Consider the following 17,609-nt stretch of genomic DNA (forward strand, 5'->3'; position numbering starts at 1 on the left):
CACCAGTTTTAACAAAGGGCGCGCTGGAGTACAACGTGCCAAATTCATTAAGAGGCGCATTTTCTGGATGGTGTGCGTCTCGCCAGAAATACTACTTCAGTCAATTTTTCAAAACGTTTAGGCCAGTTTTCTGTCATCCCATTTGTCAGTAGGTTGTGTCCCAAGTATGTTTCAATCTGCCAGGAATGGTTGGATAGTGCTAACAGTACGTAAGGACACATTCCAATAACAGACAAACTTCTTGGCTTATCAATCACTAATAATGTGTGAACAAATTATGCTGCACTACCTGTCGAGCACTCGGTAGAGCTCGTTTTTCGTTCGCTATCGCTGATATCCTGCAGGTCAGACAGCAGATCTCGCACATCCGGTCTGTCTTCTTTCACTGAAAAAAGCAAAACTAGTGGTTGTTATACGACATTGATCCAGTGCAATGTTACTCTGCAGGGTCTGTTCTCAGTGGTACATAAAGATGGGTCATGATGGAAGCGAGAAAGAGGCTGCCTCATTATAGACCCCCAAGCTGATCAGTCAATTGCCCCAGGTACTGCTCCTAGAAAATGGCTGCTTTTCTCAAATACACTGCAGCCAGAATAGTACTAAGTAAATACTGCCATTAAAATGAATGGCTGTACATCTGCCAACATGTATGGATAGGGATATCATCATGGGAAACCCCTCACCTAAACCAGCACAGTTTCTCAACACTGCTCCCATTGTCTGCAGTGATGACGTCACATTGACAGTGAAGGAACCAATCAGTGAGCTTAATGGCTTGTGCCATCAACTCAGGCAGAGACACTGAGCAGTGTTCTTGTCTTGCGGACCATAAGGGTACGTGCCCAGGATCAGGAATTGAGGCGGATTTGACACTGCATATTTATGCAGAGTCAAACCAGCAGCAGCCAGATGTTACAGCATAGCGGATGGGATTTCTATAAATCCCATGTCCACTATGCATGTATAGTTGCCTGCGTATCACCAGAGGACACAGACAAGCGGCGGGTCTTTCAAGACCGCAGTATGTCAATTTCTCTTGAAGAGATGCTAGTCTCCACAACAGAAATTTAACCAATACAATGTATTAGATGCGGTAAATCCGCTCAGTTCACCGATTTACCTACGTTTAATAGAAGGCAGCAATTTGGACACAGCGAACATACGCTACGTCCAAAGCGCTGCTACTTCCGGATCGTGGGCATATACCCTAACGGACACCGGGAGCAGGAGAGGACTCGATAATACATCTATAAGACCCATCACAAGGAAAAGAGCTTTCTGGTTTAATGCAATTTGAGCCATAACGCCCATTAATACGGCTCACCGTTTTTCCGCAAGTCTCCACCTTCGACTCTTTCTCGCTGTTGGTGTATGCGACTGCGGCTGCGGTAATTGGCTTTATTTTTGTCACCATGCTCCTCTCTGGCAGTTCTGTGATGAGCGGATACTGTGGAGGAGAAAACCCAAAATTAGGGGAATAAACTGAAATCTTTGTGTACGTGCTGTGCAGGGTACAGCCTAATCACCTCATCTTCATAGAAAATCTTTCTAAAATACTTTGCGTTTCCCTCCCTCTCCTTTCTTCTGCTTATGGTAGAAATGCAAAACTTTCTTAGGGTATGTTTGCACGTTCAGCATTTGCTGTGGATTGGATGCTGCGTACAGCCGCAGCGTACAATCCGCAGCGGCCAGATGTTACAGCATAGTGGAGGGGATTTTATGAAATCCCATGTCCACTATGTGTTCAAAGATGCAGGTGGCAGTCCTGCGAAACCGGACATGCAGCGAGTCTTTATAGACCGCAGCATGTCTATTTATCTTGCGGAGACGCTTAGTCTCCGCAAGATACATTTCACCTTCTATGTATAGGATGTGATGATTTCGCATGTGTTCAATGAACACATGCGGAATCACTGCGCGTACAAAAGCTGGCAGCACTTTGGACGGAGCTACGTCCAAAGAGCTGCCATTACGGACCGTGGAAACATACCCTTAAGCCAAGTAATCTGTCCTGATCATATACACAAGATTGCTTTGTCAGTGAATAGAAATAGATGGTGATGGCAGTGAACAATTAATACAAAGTACAGAAGCTGTGGAGTTATGGGTAGCCCAGGCTAAGCCATGGAAGAGTGCTCCATGTCTTACATGAGGCACTTATCTGCTACAAAATGTCTACTGCCCGGGGTCGTGTTGTAGAAGTTGCGCAAACAAAGAAAAGAATATCCCACCATAACAGGACATGCTGAGAAAATAAAAATCGCATTTTCACATTTTCCGCTGTGGATGAATGAGATTGTGACTTTTTCTGCAAGCCCTAATTAGGTTTATAAGACAATCACAGACACTTCTACAAATCTACAGCTTGTGCACATTTTCCAAACAAGTCTGCAGTATCCTGACACCTTTATGGATGTTTAAAGGCCCCGTCACACTAAGCGATCTCGCTAGCGAGATCGCTGATTTTGTGACACATCAGCGATTTCGCCAGCGAGATCGCTTTGTGTGATGGGGATCAGCTACCGGGCCACCCTGCCGGTTAACGCTGATAGTGCTCGAGTGGCCTAGGCCATTTTTCGATCGCTGGTCTCCTACTGCCCAGCGCGCATTGCTGCGTGTGGCAGCGAGAGACCAGCGATCAGAGACGCTGGTTGCTAATGTAAACGTCGGGTGTCCAGGAGTCGCGCGACTCCTAGATACCTGATGTTTACCTTGGAAACTAGGGTGTACGCCGGTTTCCAAGGTAAACAGCGAGTATCCAGGAGTCGCGCGGCTCCTGGATACCCGACGTTTACATTAGAAACCAGCGTCGCTGGTCCTGATTGCTGGGGCTGTCTATGTGACAGGTCACCAGCGATCAGCCTAACGATGTCCCAGCGATCCCATCATGTCGGATCGTTGGTGGGATCGCTGGGACATCGTTTAGTGTAACGGGGCCTTAAGGGTTGCACACGAACACTTTACCAGAAGCATAGGACAATGGAAGTGATAGGAGGAAAAATATCTAAAAAGCTGTATATAAAACAATGAAATTAAAGACAACTGCAGCGGAGAAATCAATGCTCTGAAAGAGGGACAAGAAACTACAAGTGGCAGCAGTCAAAGTTTAATGCTCGACCGAACGCTGCAGGCTCTTCTTATATGGGGGAGCGTTTTTTTGCATAAGTCTCCAAAGCTGTAAATGAAAAAAAGCGCAAGCAATAAAAAGGAGATTTTTGTGTACTCACCGTAAAATCTCTCTTAGCCTTTAATTAGGGGACACAGAACCGTGGGTGTTATGCTGCTGTCCACCAGGAGGCGACACTATGCATAATCTGAAAAAGATTAACTTTGGCTCCTCCTCTGCAGTATACACCCCTGGACGGCGTCAGCCTTCTCCAGTGTTGTGCAAAAGCATTAGGAGGAATATACCAGAAACATAACCATGCCTGTAAAAAAAGGCTACTATAAACAGGCTCAAACAACAATATGAGAACCCAACCGTAACAACGGCCCGCAAGGGCTACAGGGTGGGAGCTGTGTCCTCTAATTAAAGGCTAAGAGAAAGAGATTTTACGGTGAGTACACAAAAATCTCCTTTACTCTGTCGCCTTATTGGGGGACACAGAACCGTGGGACATCCTAAAGCAGTCCCTGGGTGGGAAGCAGTGGACGAATATTGTGATGACAGTCCCCTAGACTTGGGGTACTGCCGCCTGCAGGACCCGTCTACCCAGGCTCGCATCCGCTGAGGACTGGGTATGCACTCTGTAGTGTTTTGTAAATGTGTGCAGGCTAGTCCAAGTTGCTGCCTTACACACTTGATGTGCTGAGGCTTGATGCCGAATGGCCCAAGAGGCCCCTACCGCCCGCGTAGAGTGTGCCGTGATACCGGCCGGAAGGGGAGAATTGTTGAGGCGGTAAGCCTCTTGAATGGTGGACTTGATCCACCTAGCAAGGGTGGCTTTGGAAGCCGGTAGGCCCTTGCGAACGCCTTCTGGAAGAAGGAAAAGTGAATCAGACATCTGGAAGGGAGCAGTCCTAGACACGTAAATACGCAATGCCCTGACAAGGTCAAGCGTATGCAGAGCCTTCTCTACCCTATGAACGGGAGCCGGGCAAAGAGACGGTAGTGATATTTCCTCATTGAGGTGGAAGCTGGACACGACCTTCGGAAGGAAGGATGGTACTGTACGGAGAACCACCTTGTCCTGATGAAAAACCAGGAAGGGTTGTCTGCAGGAAAGAGCTGAAAGTTCAGACACCCTGCGTAGCGAGGTGATTGCCACCAGGAAAACCACTTTCTGTGATAGAAAGCGGAGTGAGACCACCCTAAGGGGTTCAAAAGGAGGTGACTGTAGTGCTGTCAAGACCAGGTTGAGGTCCCACGTCTCCAACGGACGTTTGTAGGGGGGAACCAATCGGGAAACCCCTTGGAGAAAAGTCTTCACTTGCGGCTTGTTAGCAATACGCCTCTGAAAGAGCACTGAAAGCGCTGACACCTGGCTCTTCAGCGAGCCCAGGGATAGCCCGGCGTCCAGGCCTGACTGAAGGAACCCGAGGACCTTTGGAAGAGAATAGGGAAATGGAATCTGCCCAGGAGAGTCGCACCATGTGAAGAAAACCTTCCAGGTACGATAGTAAATCCTGGCTGAAGTTGGCTTTCGAGCCCCGATCATGGTTTTAACAACGTCCGGTGAAAAACCTGCTTGGGTCAAAACCCAGGTCTCAATGGCCACGCCGTCAAATTGAGAGCCCCTGAGTTCTGGTGGAAGAACGGGCCTTGTGACAGGAGGTCGGGACGTGTGGGGAGACGCCAGGGAGCGTCTGCTGTGAGTTGCACGACGTCGGCGTACCATGTACGCCTGGGCCAGTCTGGAGCGATCAGAATGGTGGGAACACCCTCTTGTTTGATCTTCCTCAGGAATCTGGAGATCAGGGGGAGGGGTGGAAAAATGTACAGAAGCTGGAACTGGGTCCAGTCCTGAACCAGGGCATCTGCTCCGAGCGATCGCGAATCGCGCGTCCTGGCCATGAAATTGGGAACCTTGGCATTGAGATGGGATGCCATCAGATACACGTCCGGGGTCCCCCAACGATGACAGATCTGACCGAAGACTTCGGGATGGAGAGACCATTCCCCCGAGTCCATTCCTTGTCGGCTGAGATAGTCGGCTTCCCAGTTGTCCACACCCGGAATGTGGACCGCGGAGAGTACCGATCTTGCATCCTCCGCCCATTGTAGGATACGCGTTACTTCGGTCATCGCCTGGATGCTGCGGGTGCCGCCTTGATGGTTCACGTATGCCACTGCCGTGGCATTGTCCGACTGTACTCTGATATGAGAGTCTGCCAGCAAGTGATGGAAGGCTTTCAACGCCAGGAAGATGGCCCGAATTTCCAGGATGTTGAAGGGCATGGTCGATTCCCTTGGTGACCACCTGCCTTGCGCTCTGTGATGTAGGTGCACCGCGCCCCAACCCATAAGGCTTGCGTCGGTGGTCAAAACCTTCCATTGACCGGAGAGAAAGGATTTTCCCCTTGCAAGCGAGGTTGGCTTGAGCCACCAGTGCAGGGACCTCCTGGTGTTTGCTGATAACCGGAACTCCCTGTCGAGGGAGAACGGATTCCTGTCCCAGGACTTGAGGATGGCCAGTTGAAGGGGTCTGAGGTGAAACTGGGCAAATGGTACCGCCTCCATTGCTGCTGCCATCCTGCCAAGTACTCTCATGGCATACCGGAGAGATCTGGGGGACTTGCGGAGGAGTGTGTGAACTCCCAGACGGAGAGCCAGTGCCTTGTCCCTGGGGAGGATAACCAGACCCTTGGAGGTGTCGAATAGCATCCCCAGGAAGGTCAGAGACTGACTCGGGGCAGTCGAGGACTTCCGTAAATTGACTAACCATCCCAGGCGCGTCAGAGTGTCGATTGTGATCGAGACGTTGACCTCGCAGTCCTTGAGGGTGGGGGCCTTGATGAGAAGGTTGTCCAGGTATGGAACGACTACTATGCCTCTGGAGTGCAGAACATCCATGGTAGCTGCCATGACCTTTGTAAATGTTCTGGGGGCCGTGGCCAGACCGAACGGGAGGGCCACAAACTGGTAATGGTCTTGGTTGATTGCGAATCTGAGAAACCTCTGATGGGCGGGAGCAATCGGTATATGCAGGTATGCGTCCTGTATGTCTATGGAGGCAAGATATTCTCCTTTTTCCATAGACGCAACGATTGACCGGAGGGATTCCATGCGGAAGTGACGAACTCGAACGTACTTGTTGAGTTGCTTGAGGTCTAGTATGGGTCGGACGCTGCCTCCCTTCTTGGGCACCACGAACAGGTTGGAGTAGAACCCTCGGAAGCGCTCTTCTGCTGGGACTGGCACCATGACTCCTGCTCGCAGGAGGGAAGAAACCGCTTGACGGAAGGCCTGAGCTTTGAGCGGGGATTTTGGAGGGACAGAGGGAAAAAACCTGTGCGGTGGGCTGGTAGTAAACTCGATTTTGTATCCTGAAGACACTATTTCCTTGACCCACTTGTCTTCTGTAATAGGCAGCCAGACCTGCTGAAAGAGTAGCAGTCGTCCGCCTACAAGTGGGGTGTCTTCCAGAGGGCATGAGTCAGGACGAGGGAAAAGTCTGAGGTTTTCCTCCTTTAGGTTTTGCCTGGCTTGCCTTTGATTGCCAGTTCCTGTCCGGCCTCTGTGCCGCACGTGTGTTGTCCCTGCGGGGGGGACGATTACGGTTTTGTGCTGGGCGTGAGACGGACCAGCCCGAAGAATTCTGAAAGGATCGGAAACGAGATTGATTACGCCTTTTAATCATGCGTTTTGGTCTTAGTTGAGGGAGGGAAGTACTTTTGCCCCCGGTAGCATTGGATATCATTGTATCCAGCTTTTCACCGAAAAGACGGCCACTGAAGTACGGGAGATTTGTTAGGGACTTTGAGGCTGCATCTGCTTTCCATTCTCTTAGCCAGAGAATACGCCGGATTGTAATGGCGTTTGATGCTATTCCCGCTATTCCTCTTGCAGAGTCCAACGCTGCAAGGACCATGTAATCTGCCACCACTGCAATTTGCACCGCCTGGTCCACCAGCTGAGGATTTGAAGCTTGAAGGCCCATTTGCAATAGAGCAGCCCAAGCCATGATGGCCTTGGCTGCCCAAACTGAAGCAAATGCGGGAGCCAAAGAGGCACCTGCCGCTTCAAAGATTGAACGAGCCATGCGTTCGACTTGTCTGTCTGCCGTGTCCTTGAGGGTTGAACTGTCCGGCAGCGAGAGAAGCGTTTGTGCTACCAGCCTAGAGACTGGAGGGTCCACTTCAGGCGGATCTGTCCAATCCTTGGTGTCTTTCTGTGGAAAGGAGTATTTTGCTTCCAAATACTTGCGATTGGCGAATTTTTTCTCAGGCTGCGAAAAATGCTTAGAAAGGATTTTTTGAAATTCCGGGTGATTAGGGAAGACCTTTATGGTTTCTGAACACTTTCAAAGGAAATCTTGTGTTCTGGTGCTTCCGGGGTTGGATCTGAAATGTCCAGCACCCGAAGGATGGAAGAGACGATATCCTCAACTATCGCAGTATTGCTAGGGGGACAAGGGAGCAAAGCGTTCTCTGTTTCGTTATCTGAATTGGAGTCACATATGCCCTCTGAGTCCTGCACATCGCTAAGGAGCTCCCTAGCGGGCCAACTAGAGCGGAGGTTTCCCGTGGTCTGGGATCGTTGTGGAGATCCGCATTGTCCTTCTCTATCAGGGGACGGCCTCGGTGACCTGAGGCCACTGTGTCTTTCCCTGGAGGGGGAAGACCTATTGCTATGTGAGGACGCAGCTGAACGCGACCTGTGGGTCCGCTTACTCCTCGAACTGTCGGAAGCGCCCTGATCATGAGACCGGACGTCCCTTTGCTGGGTAACGTTCATAGCCGAGACATGACCCTGCAGATCCTGCAGTAATGTGGAGGTCAGGTTATCTATAGACTGTGTCATAGACTGTGACATCTGAGTCGCCCATTCCGGCGCAGTAGCGGTCGCAGAAGCGTTGGTAGGGACTTCTTGGGGTTCTGATCCTGTTTTTTGGGTACAGTCCCGCCAGTGCGGGTACGTGCTGCCGCTGGGGAGAGTGGCCTTGCAGGCTGTGGAGACTGCATAAAAGCAGTCTTGCCTGGTTCTTTTCCTTGAGCCCGACATAGTACCTAGGCTGATTAGTGGAGGCCCTACAGGGGTATCTACGCAGAGGAAAGGAGAGCGCTATATGGTATAGCAATTCACAGCTGAGTACCAAGGACCCAGCTGTGATCCTACCCCACCGATGCTCCCCCTTAGGTCCAGCGCTGATAAATCCCACGTCCTGTGCCCCCCGGAGACTGCTGTGCTGCGTTCTTCCAGGTGCAGCAAGATGGCCACCGGATTCTGAGGTGGAGAGGGAAGGTGGCGGAGAGCTGGAAAAGGGCGCGCTGGGCCATGTAAAAGCGCGCCCCTCCTGCCTCGATCCGCCCTTTCTATGACACTGCAGTGTCATTTTCGTCATCCGGGGGGCAGGAATGGGGCGGCGACTTCGGCTAGGCCGAAGCCGCGGCCTAAATTTGAGGTCTCCTGCCCAGCAGGGCTCCAGGACGGCGCGGTCGTCCGCGGGGGGGGTCAGATTTAAACCAGACCCCCCCAGAATGAAAGGAGGGCTGGCGGTGGGGCCATATATGTGACTGGGGCCCTGTGGAGGGTCCCTTGTGGCGCCAGTGCTGCAGAGACCTGGGCGCAGGGAGCCCGGTCTCTGATAAGTGCCTTCCTCTCTGCACCTCCCCCGGTCCCAAAAGGAGCCCACAGGTGGACTGGGGTCCCTGGTGCCTGGTACAAGCCCTACCTGCGGTGTCTCAACCTAATACCCCCAGAGGGGGATTAGGGAGGGTGCTGCTGTCACCGTCAGGGGGCTTCATCATCGCCTCGACCTCGACCCAGACGGAACTGAGGAAGGAGGGGGGTCTCGACCTCGAACCAGTACCCGAGGGACTGGTGAGGGAGCGACATGGGGAATAGCCACCTCGACTTCAACCGGGTACCCCTAATAGGGGACCGAGGAGGGAGCCATGCCGGGAGTCTCGCTGGAGACCCTCTTTTCTTCATCTGTAGTCCTTTGGAAAAAAATCCAGGAAAAAGACGGAGTGTAAAAAAAAAAAACTTAGGTGTGCCTCCTGCGACACTAAGCAAAAACTGGAGAAGGCTGACGCCGTCCAGGGGTGTATACTGCAGAGGAGGAGCCAAAGTTAATCTTTTTCAGATTATGCATAGTGTCGCCTCCTAGTGGACAGCAGCATAACACCCACGGTTCTGTGTCCCCCAATAAGGCGACAGAGTAAAGAGAAGTAGTGACAAGTGAAAATCAAGGCGAAAAGAGACGCCTTGGCACTGACAAAGCCAATCTCCTGCAAAGTCCTGCTTTTAACCATTTATTGAAAAGCCACAAGTCCCTGTTATCTTTGCTTGTAATGCTATCCGTAAGGTAAAAGTAAGCCAAATGATTTCCACCACGCTAGGTATGATGTGTGTTCTCTAGGAGGCAGTAACACTGCCCTAGAGTAATACTAATGATGGTAAAGCTCAATGATTGGATAAAACATTGCTGCAGGCTAACGCTAAAGGATGAGGTGGACATATAATGCTTCCACGGAAGCTAAGTCCACACATGGGACCAGAAATATGGGACAGAAGAACCATTTCAATAGTAAGCATATAACAGTGCCTTCTTATTTCTTTTAACCATTCCTAAAGGTTCATCGTAAAAATCCAAGTGTCCGGAAAAAAAACCTTCTGTGTCATGTCGCATCAGTAACCATCTCATTTGATTGTGTATAGTAGGGCACAGAAGGACTAAAATTGACATAATATCTGTGGCTGACTCCACAATGCCTAGCTGGCTCCATTAGCGATTCTGTCGTATCAGACAGCAACAAGGGCACAGCGATGGGCACGGTGAGGAACCCCCGATAGTTATAAGTTTGTGAGGTCATGCAGGCCTTGTTGACATTTGTCATAACAACAAAGAGCTCACATTATTCTGCCCTTTGACAGGAGAGATGTCATAAGGCCGGGGTCACACTAACCTGCGCAAAATACGGTCCGTAGTTTACAGGCGAAATACGGATGAATGACCCCTAAATAGTGCTCCGTAGGTCATCCGTAAGCAAGGTGCGGTCGCGTATTTTGCGCATGTGAGCATCCGTATGGTGAGATTTTCTCGCAGGCTTGCAAAATGGACATATAATGGAGCCCTATGACAGGGTTTCTAACAGAAACCAAAGATTAGATATAGACACATAGAATACACACATATATATATATATTTTCTATGTGTCTATATCTATTCTTTCGTTTCTTTATTAAACCTGTCAGTGTGAGTTTACTGTATAGCGCACTGAATTGCCGGCTTTGCTAAAAGACACCTGGTGCGTATTTCTCGCAAGTCACATGTGTGGTCCGTGTGTAATCCGTATTTTTGGCGCACCCATAGACTTGCATTGGCATATTACGGCCGTAGTACGCTGACAATCGCAGCATGCTGCGATTGGCACGGACCGTAGAATACGGATGAGAAATATACGGCTGGTGCGAGGGACCCCATAGAGAATCATTGGTCCGTGTCTAATGCGTGCTTTTAGCGCCTCTCACTCGGCTGTATTCCTCGCCAGTGTGACCCCGGCCTAAGAGTCACTATTTTGATCTCTCTTGCTGCCAAACGGGAAATTATGAAACAATAGTTGGAGCCAGCTTGTCTGGCTGAGAAAGGGTTACGGGGATACAATGCAGTACAGAACTGCCACAAAAGTTAATGTCATACAAATGGTTTTAAAAAGCCAAAACTTACTTTGAGTGCTAAACTCTACAAGTATTCTTGACTCTGCACTGTACTGCATTCTTTCAGTCTCCTGCAAGAGCCCTGGCTTCCTGCGTTCAGGAAGCGCAGATCCTGTGAGCCCTAGAAGGCATGTGGTATAGGTTGGCAAGTGCATGACTAGCAATTACGTGTATTAATACTACTAATTGATTGCTACCAGTTCACTTTAGAAAAAGATACAAAAAAGAAAAGAGAATAATGGTACTCTATATTGTATTATAAACTATACAGAGTAAGTTAAATTCTGAAATATTTGACCTTGAAGGACAGAATCATTTAACATTTTTTTTTTTAAATGTTCATTATTATTTTATTTGATGGGCCTTCTCAATGATCAGATCATCAAGCTGTTAATATTCTTGTAGAGTGCCCCCGCAGGAGTAATTGAGCATTACAGTTCATTTAAACCAGTGAGCTGCCAATGCAATCCCCTGACACCCTGGATCAATCAGAACAATGGTCGTCATAGCTTCATCACTGGGCCCCCCAAACTTCTCTATGATAACTCCAAATTTTACAGTAACAAGCTTGACAATTATATTTCAATGCAGAACTGTAGGAGAAAACTTAAAAAAAAAAAATGTTCTAAGTTCTGCACATATAAGAGTCCATTCACATTATGTTTTGTCCTTTCCATCAAGAGCCCCATCTGAATCCCCAAAACGTTCTGAAAAAGCCAATAAGGGAATGCTCAAATACATTGTTTCCCCCCCCCCCTCTTATTTTATAGAGACATTATTACAGGAAGGGGCCCTGGATGGAGAACAAGTGGGTCACTAGTGACTTTGTCGGGGGATCCGTCTTAGTTTTCCCAGAAGGGTCAGCTTCATTCTCATTAACTTAATTTTGGTCAGTATTTGGAAGGCAAAATTTGGCTTGGAACCTACAGAGAGAAAGGATACGGCAAAAAAATGCACTTCTGTGTTTGGGACCAACTCCTGGTTATGGCTTACCAATAGTGACCACAATACCGCAGTGCCAAAGTCGCCTACCGGAGAAGCCCTCATTCACAGTGTCGCCCTCATGCTCTTTAAAAGGGGTTATTGAGTTTTTAAAAAATTAAACGAGCTGCATAAAATGTTACATTACTCACCTGTTAAATCCCCCAAGTCTCCTGTCTCACTGGTGGTCCTCACCTCTTATTTCCTAGTAACAATGTTGTGTCCCATATCTGTAGGACCACTGCAGCCAATCTTTGACCCCATTGTGCCCCCCCAATGGTCCAATAAAATAAACACAGCAACGGGGATCATCAGAGGAGGGAAGTTGGAGGATTTAACAGCCAAGTGATTTTTTTCTTTTATATATTCCTTGCAGCTAGTTTAATATCTTTAACTCTACCTTGCACAATCCCTTTAGTAAAGGTTAAATACATGAAGTCCTCTCAATGAATGCTTCTTAGGCCTCTTTCACACTTCAGTTTTTTACAATCAGTCACAATCCGCCAGGTTTTGAAAAAAACGGATCCTCAATTTTCTTTTGAGGATCCGTTTTTTTTCCCCATTGACTTCCATTAGTGGCGGATTGTGACGGATTGCTGTCCGTTGCATCCGTTTTTTTTGAGGATCCGCCAAAAGTTCCTGTCCGTCACCATCCTCAAAGATTTCAAAACGGAGCTTGCAACGTTTTTTCCTCTGGCGGATCCTCCAGACACTAATTTAACCCGAAATTCTTTCAGAGTGCCGGACAAAAAAAATTCTCTCTCTCTCTCTGGCCAGCGTTTCCTTTAAATTTCTCAGGATCCGTCTGAAAACGGATCCTGTGCCATCCGTTCACATCAGTTGAGAACGGATCCGCTTGTCTGACTTTTTGGCGGATTTCAACTGATGCAAAAAAACTGAAGTGTGAAAGAGGCCTAAAAGGGGTTGTCCATGTTTGAGATTAAAGTTTTGTGGACTACGTGACTTCAGACTTCTGAATATGTAACTCAGTCTGTGGACCAGGATTGTTAATTGTTGCTTATTTCCCAATATACAGTGGGTAAGGAAAGTATTTAGACCCCTTTAAATTTTTTACTCTGTTTCATTGATTCCATTTGGTAAATTAAAAAAAGTTCATTTTTTCTCATTAATGTACACTCTGCACCCCATCTTGACTGAAAAATAACAGAAATGTAGACATTTTTGCAAATTTGTTAAAAAAGAAAAACTGAAAAATGACATGGTCATAAGTATTCAGACCCTTTGCTCAGTATTGAGTAGGAGCTCCCTTTTGAGCTAGTACAGCCATGAGTCTTCTTGGGAATGATGCAACAAGTTTTTCACTCCTGGATTTGGGGATCCTGTCATTCTTCCTTGCAGATCCTCTCCAGTTCTGTCAGGTTGGATGGTGAACGTTGGTGGACAGCCATTTTCGGGTCTCTCCAGAGATGCTCAATTGGGTTTAGGTCAGGGTTCTGGCTGGGCCAGTCAAGAATGATCACAGTGTTGTTCTGAAGCCACTTTGTTATTTTAGCTGTGCGTTTAGGGTCATTGTCTTGTTGGAAGGTGATGTCATGACATAGGACATGGTTAATGTCCTGCTCTCTCAGGGTTAACTTTTGCTGGCCTCCCTTTGGATCTGGGAGGGGTATTTATACTCACTCCAGACTAGGATTCCCTGTCAACTATACTGTTGTTCTGGTTGTGTGTCTGACCCCCTGTTGTGTGCGTGTACACTGTATTGCTTGATTGCCTCCCGTGTATGACCTGGCCTGTCCCCTCACTCTGTTCTCTATCCCACATTTTGGTACTATTGTCTTCTCCATTTCTGGCCTGGCTATTGTTTCTCCGTTACAGTTTGTCCCTATTGTACTGTCTATTGCCCGTTCTGGTTTACTAATCTATTGCTAAGTCCTGACTATCCGTTCTGTCTAACCCTTTGGTACTGTCATGATATCTCGTGATTTCACCCAGGCCTGATCTGGTTTACGTCCCCATCTATGCTCTTAGAAGGGTAACTACGGGACAAAGTTACCAAGGGGCATAGACAAGGACGTAAACCAGATCAGGCCAGGGTCAAAGCACGCGATAGCACGACAGTACCAAAGGGTTAGACAGAACGGATAGTCAGGACATAGCAATAGATCAGTAAACCAGAACGGACAATAGACAGTACAATAGGGACAAACAGTAATGGAGAAACAATAGCCAAGCCAGGAGGTCAGAACCAGAGAAGACAATAGTACCAAAACGTGAGAGAGAACAGAGTGAGGGGTCAGACCAGGTCATACACAGGAGGCAATCAAGCAATGCAGTATACATGCACACAATGGGGGGTCAGACACACAGCCAGAACAACAGTATGGCTGACAGGGAATCCTAGTCTGGAGTGGGTATAAATACCCCTCCCAGATCCAAAGGGAGGCCAGCAAAAGTTAACCCTGAGAGAGCAGGACATTAACCATGTCCTATATCATGACAGGTGAACCTTCGGCCAAGTCTGAAGTCCAGAGGACTCTGGAAGAGGTTTTCATCCAGGATATCTCTGTACTTGGTCACATTCATCTTTCCTTCAATTGCAACCAGTCCTCCTGTCCCTGCAGCTGAAAAACACTCCCATAGCATGATGTCACCACCACGTTTCACTGTAGGGATTGTATTGGTCAGGTGATGAGAAGCCTGGTTTTCTCCACACATACTGCTTAGAATTATCACCAAAAAGTTCTATCTTCGTTTCTCCCTACACTCATCTTTGTCCCCAATCTCCTCTTTTTCCTGTCCTGATCTGGCTGTTCATAAAGCACCCTTGACCAAGTAGCGGCCCTCACCCTCAGAACCTCCAAACACCAAGTAAAACAGCCCTGGCTCACATCGCAAACTCGACTTCTCCAGCAATGCTCTAGGAGTGCTGAACGCCTATGGAGAAAAACCTGCACACCAGAAGACTTCATCCACTTCAAATTTATGTTAAGAACCTATAACGCTGCCTTTCACCTCGCCAAACAGACCTACTTGACCACCCTGATCTCCTCACTAGCCAACAACCCCAAGAAACTTTTTGACACCTTTCACTCCCTCCTCAGGCCGAAAGCACAAGCCCCTATCACAGACATTTGTGCTGATGACCTGGCCTCCCATTTTACAGAAAAAATAGATAATATCCATCAGGAAATCTGCTCCCAACCACCAAATGCTGTGACTCCCATCCCTTCCTGCATCTCCCCTAGCTCACTTTCCACATTTGATCCCATCACAGAAGAAGTCTCCAGACTCCTCTCTTCCTCTCGCCCGACCACATGCACTACCGAACCCATTCCCTCACATCTCCTCCAGTCTCTCTCTCTAGTCATCACAACTCACCTAACTGCAATCTTTAATCTCTCCCTCTCCTCGGGCATTTTCCCATCCTCCTTCAAACGCCATCGTTACTCCATTACTAAAGAAACCTGCTCTCGACAGATCCTGCACAAACAACTACAGACCAGTCTCCAATCTCCCCTACATCTCAACTTTTAGAGCACCTAGTTTACTCCCGCCTTAGGCCTGTTTCACACATCCGTTTGTGTCCATCAGTCAAAATCCGCCGTTTTGCAAAAAAAACGGATCCGCCATTTTTCTTGGTGGATCCGTTTTTTTCCCATTGAGTTGCATTACCGGCGGATCTTGACGGATGGCCATCCGTTGGATCCATTTTTCTGCTGATCCGCCAAAATTTTGACGTCCGCCGACATGCCCGAACAGACCATGCAACGTTTTTTCGGGCGGCCGGATCCGCATTTCTCACTGCGCATGCCCGAAAGACTTCACTCAGCTGCAAATTTATCCCTAAACTCTGTTCTGGCGGCTGAAAAATCTCTCTCTCTCTCTCTCCTTCCCCAGGCACCGGGTCCTTTAAAATTCTTCCTTTGACGGATCCGTTAAAATAACTGTCCGGTGCCAAACGTTGTGGTCAGTACAGGAACGGATCCGTTATTCGCCATTTTAGCGGATTTTGACTTACCAAAAAAACTGATGTGTGAAACAGGCCTTACCCGTTTTACCTCTCCACTCACTCCCTTCTAGACCCTTCACATTCCGGCTTCCGCCCCCTACATTCGACTGAAACTGCACTCAAAGTGACCAATGACCTTCTGACAGCAAAACGTAACGGTGACCACTCTCTGCTCATTCTTCTCGACCTATCTGCAGCTTTCGACACTGTTGACCACCATCTCCTACTCTCTAGGCTCCAGTCACTATGCATTAAGGACACTGCTCTCTCCTGGTTCTCTTCCTATCTTTCTGACAGCTCCTTCAGTGTTTTGTTCTCTGGCTCCACGTCATCTCCTCTTCCTCTCGCTGTCGGGGTTCCTCAGGGCTCAGTCTTTGGCCCCCTTCTCTTCTCTCTCTACACAGCCCCAATTGGACAGACCATCAGCAGATTTGGCTTTCAGTATCATCTGTATGCTGATGACACACAACTATATACATCATTCCCCGACCTTACCACAGCTGTACTACTGAACGCCAGTGACTGTCTGTCCGCAGTCTCCAACATCATGTCTGCTCTCTATCTGAAACTCAACCTCTCCAAAACTGAACTTCTTCTGCTCCCGCCGTCTACTAACCTCCCTAAATCTGACATTTCCCTCTCCGTGGGTGGCACCACAATAACACCCCGGCAGCAGGCGCGCTGTCTGGGTGTTATGTTTGACACCAATCTCTCCTTCACTTCCCAAATACAATCTCTTGCCCGCTCTTGCCACTTACACCTAAAGAACATCTCTAGAATCCGCCCTTTTCTCACCATGGAAACAAAAACCCTCACAGTAGCATTGATCCATTCCCTCCTGGATTACTGCAACGCTCTATTAATTGGCCTCCCCATTAAGCGACTATCCCCTCTCCAGTCCATACTTAATGCAGTGGCCAGGGTCATCTATCTGGCTAATCGGTACTCGGACCCATCCGCTCTTAACCAGTCCTTACATTGGCTGCCCATTCATTATAGGATCCAATTCAAAGTACTTGTTCTCACCCACAAAGCTCTCCACAATGCGTCACCCCCTACATCTCCTCCCTCATTTCTGTCTATCGGCCTAACCGACCGCTGCGCTCTGCAAAAGACTTTTTATTAACATCTGCACTAATCCGTACTTCCCACTCCCGACTCCAAGACTTCTACCGTGCTTTACCAATCCTCTGGAATGCTCTACCCCAAGAAATTAGGACTATCCACAATTTGCATAGTTTCATGGCTCTCTCAAAACACATTTGTTCAGAGCAGCCTATCATGTTCACTAATCAAAGTCATTCTATGTGTAAGTGCGCGTGTGTAGCCCATTCACTATTCTCCATCCATCCCTCAGTCCCTCAAGATGGCTGGACCATCATTGTAAATACACACCTGTACTTTGTATCTCCCCCACCTCATAGTTGATTGTAAGCTCTCACGAGCAGGGTCGTCTTATTTTGCTTTAATTATTGTATTATTAACGTTGTTACTTATGACTTGTGTTTTGAAACTGTTAAACTGTAAAGCGCTGCGGAATATGTTGGCGCTATATAAAGATTATTATTATTATTTTATCAGACCAGAGAATCTTATTTCTCACAGTCTGGGAGTCCTTCATGTGTTTTTTTTAGCAAACCCTATGTGGGCTTTTATATTTCTTGACCGGAGGAGAGGCTTCCGTCAGGCCACTCTGCCATAAAGGCCTGACTGGTGGAGGGCTGTAGTTGATTTTGTGGAACTTTCTCCCATCTCCCTACTGCATCTGTGGAACTCAGCCACAGTGATCTTGGGGTTCTTCTTTACCTCTCTCGCCAAGGCTCTTCTCCCACGATT

At 48.2% G+C, this 17,609-nt stretch overlaps 1 protein-coding gene across 10 annotated transcripts in view; it reads right to left on the reverse strand.

The window, feature by feature from the left end:
- LOC141097940 (cyclin-dependent kinase 11B-like) overlaps positions 1 to 17,609 on the reverse strand; it is a 112,155-nt gene that overhangs the window by 50,676 nt on the left and 43,870 nt on the right. For 7 of the 10 annotated variants that reach the window (XM_073585474.1, XM_073585472.1, XM_073585473.1 and 4 more), the window contains 3 exons: positions 10,833 to 10,943; positions 1,325 to 1,447; positions 290 to 385 (listed from right to left, as the gene is read on the reverse strand). In XM_073585474.1, coding sequence (XP_073441575.1) covers positions 290 to 385; positions 1,325 to 1,447; positions 10,833 to 10,943 — 330 coding nt within the window. The remainder of the gene's footprint in view (positions 1 to 289; positions 386 to 1,324; positions 1,448 to 10,832; positions 10,944 to 17,609) is intronic. The other 3 variants (XM_073585477.1, XM_073585476.1, XM_073585475.1) reach the window with 1 other exon arrangement.

Source organism: Dendrobates tinctorius, unplaced genomic scaffold, assembly GCF_039654945.1.
Source record: "Dendrobates tinctorius isolate UK_male_01 unplaced genomic scaffold, ASM3965494v1 ptg000086l, whole genome shotgun sequence".
In the NCBI taxonomy this organism is placed as follows: Eukaryota; Metazoa; Chordata; class Amphibia; order Anura; family Dendrobatidae; genus Dendrobates; species Dendrobates tinctorius.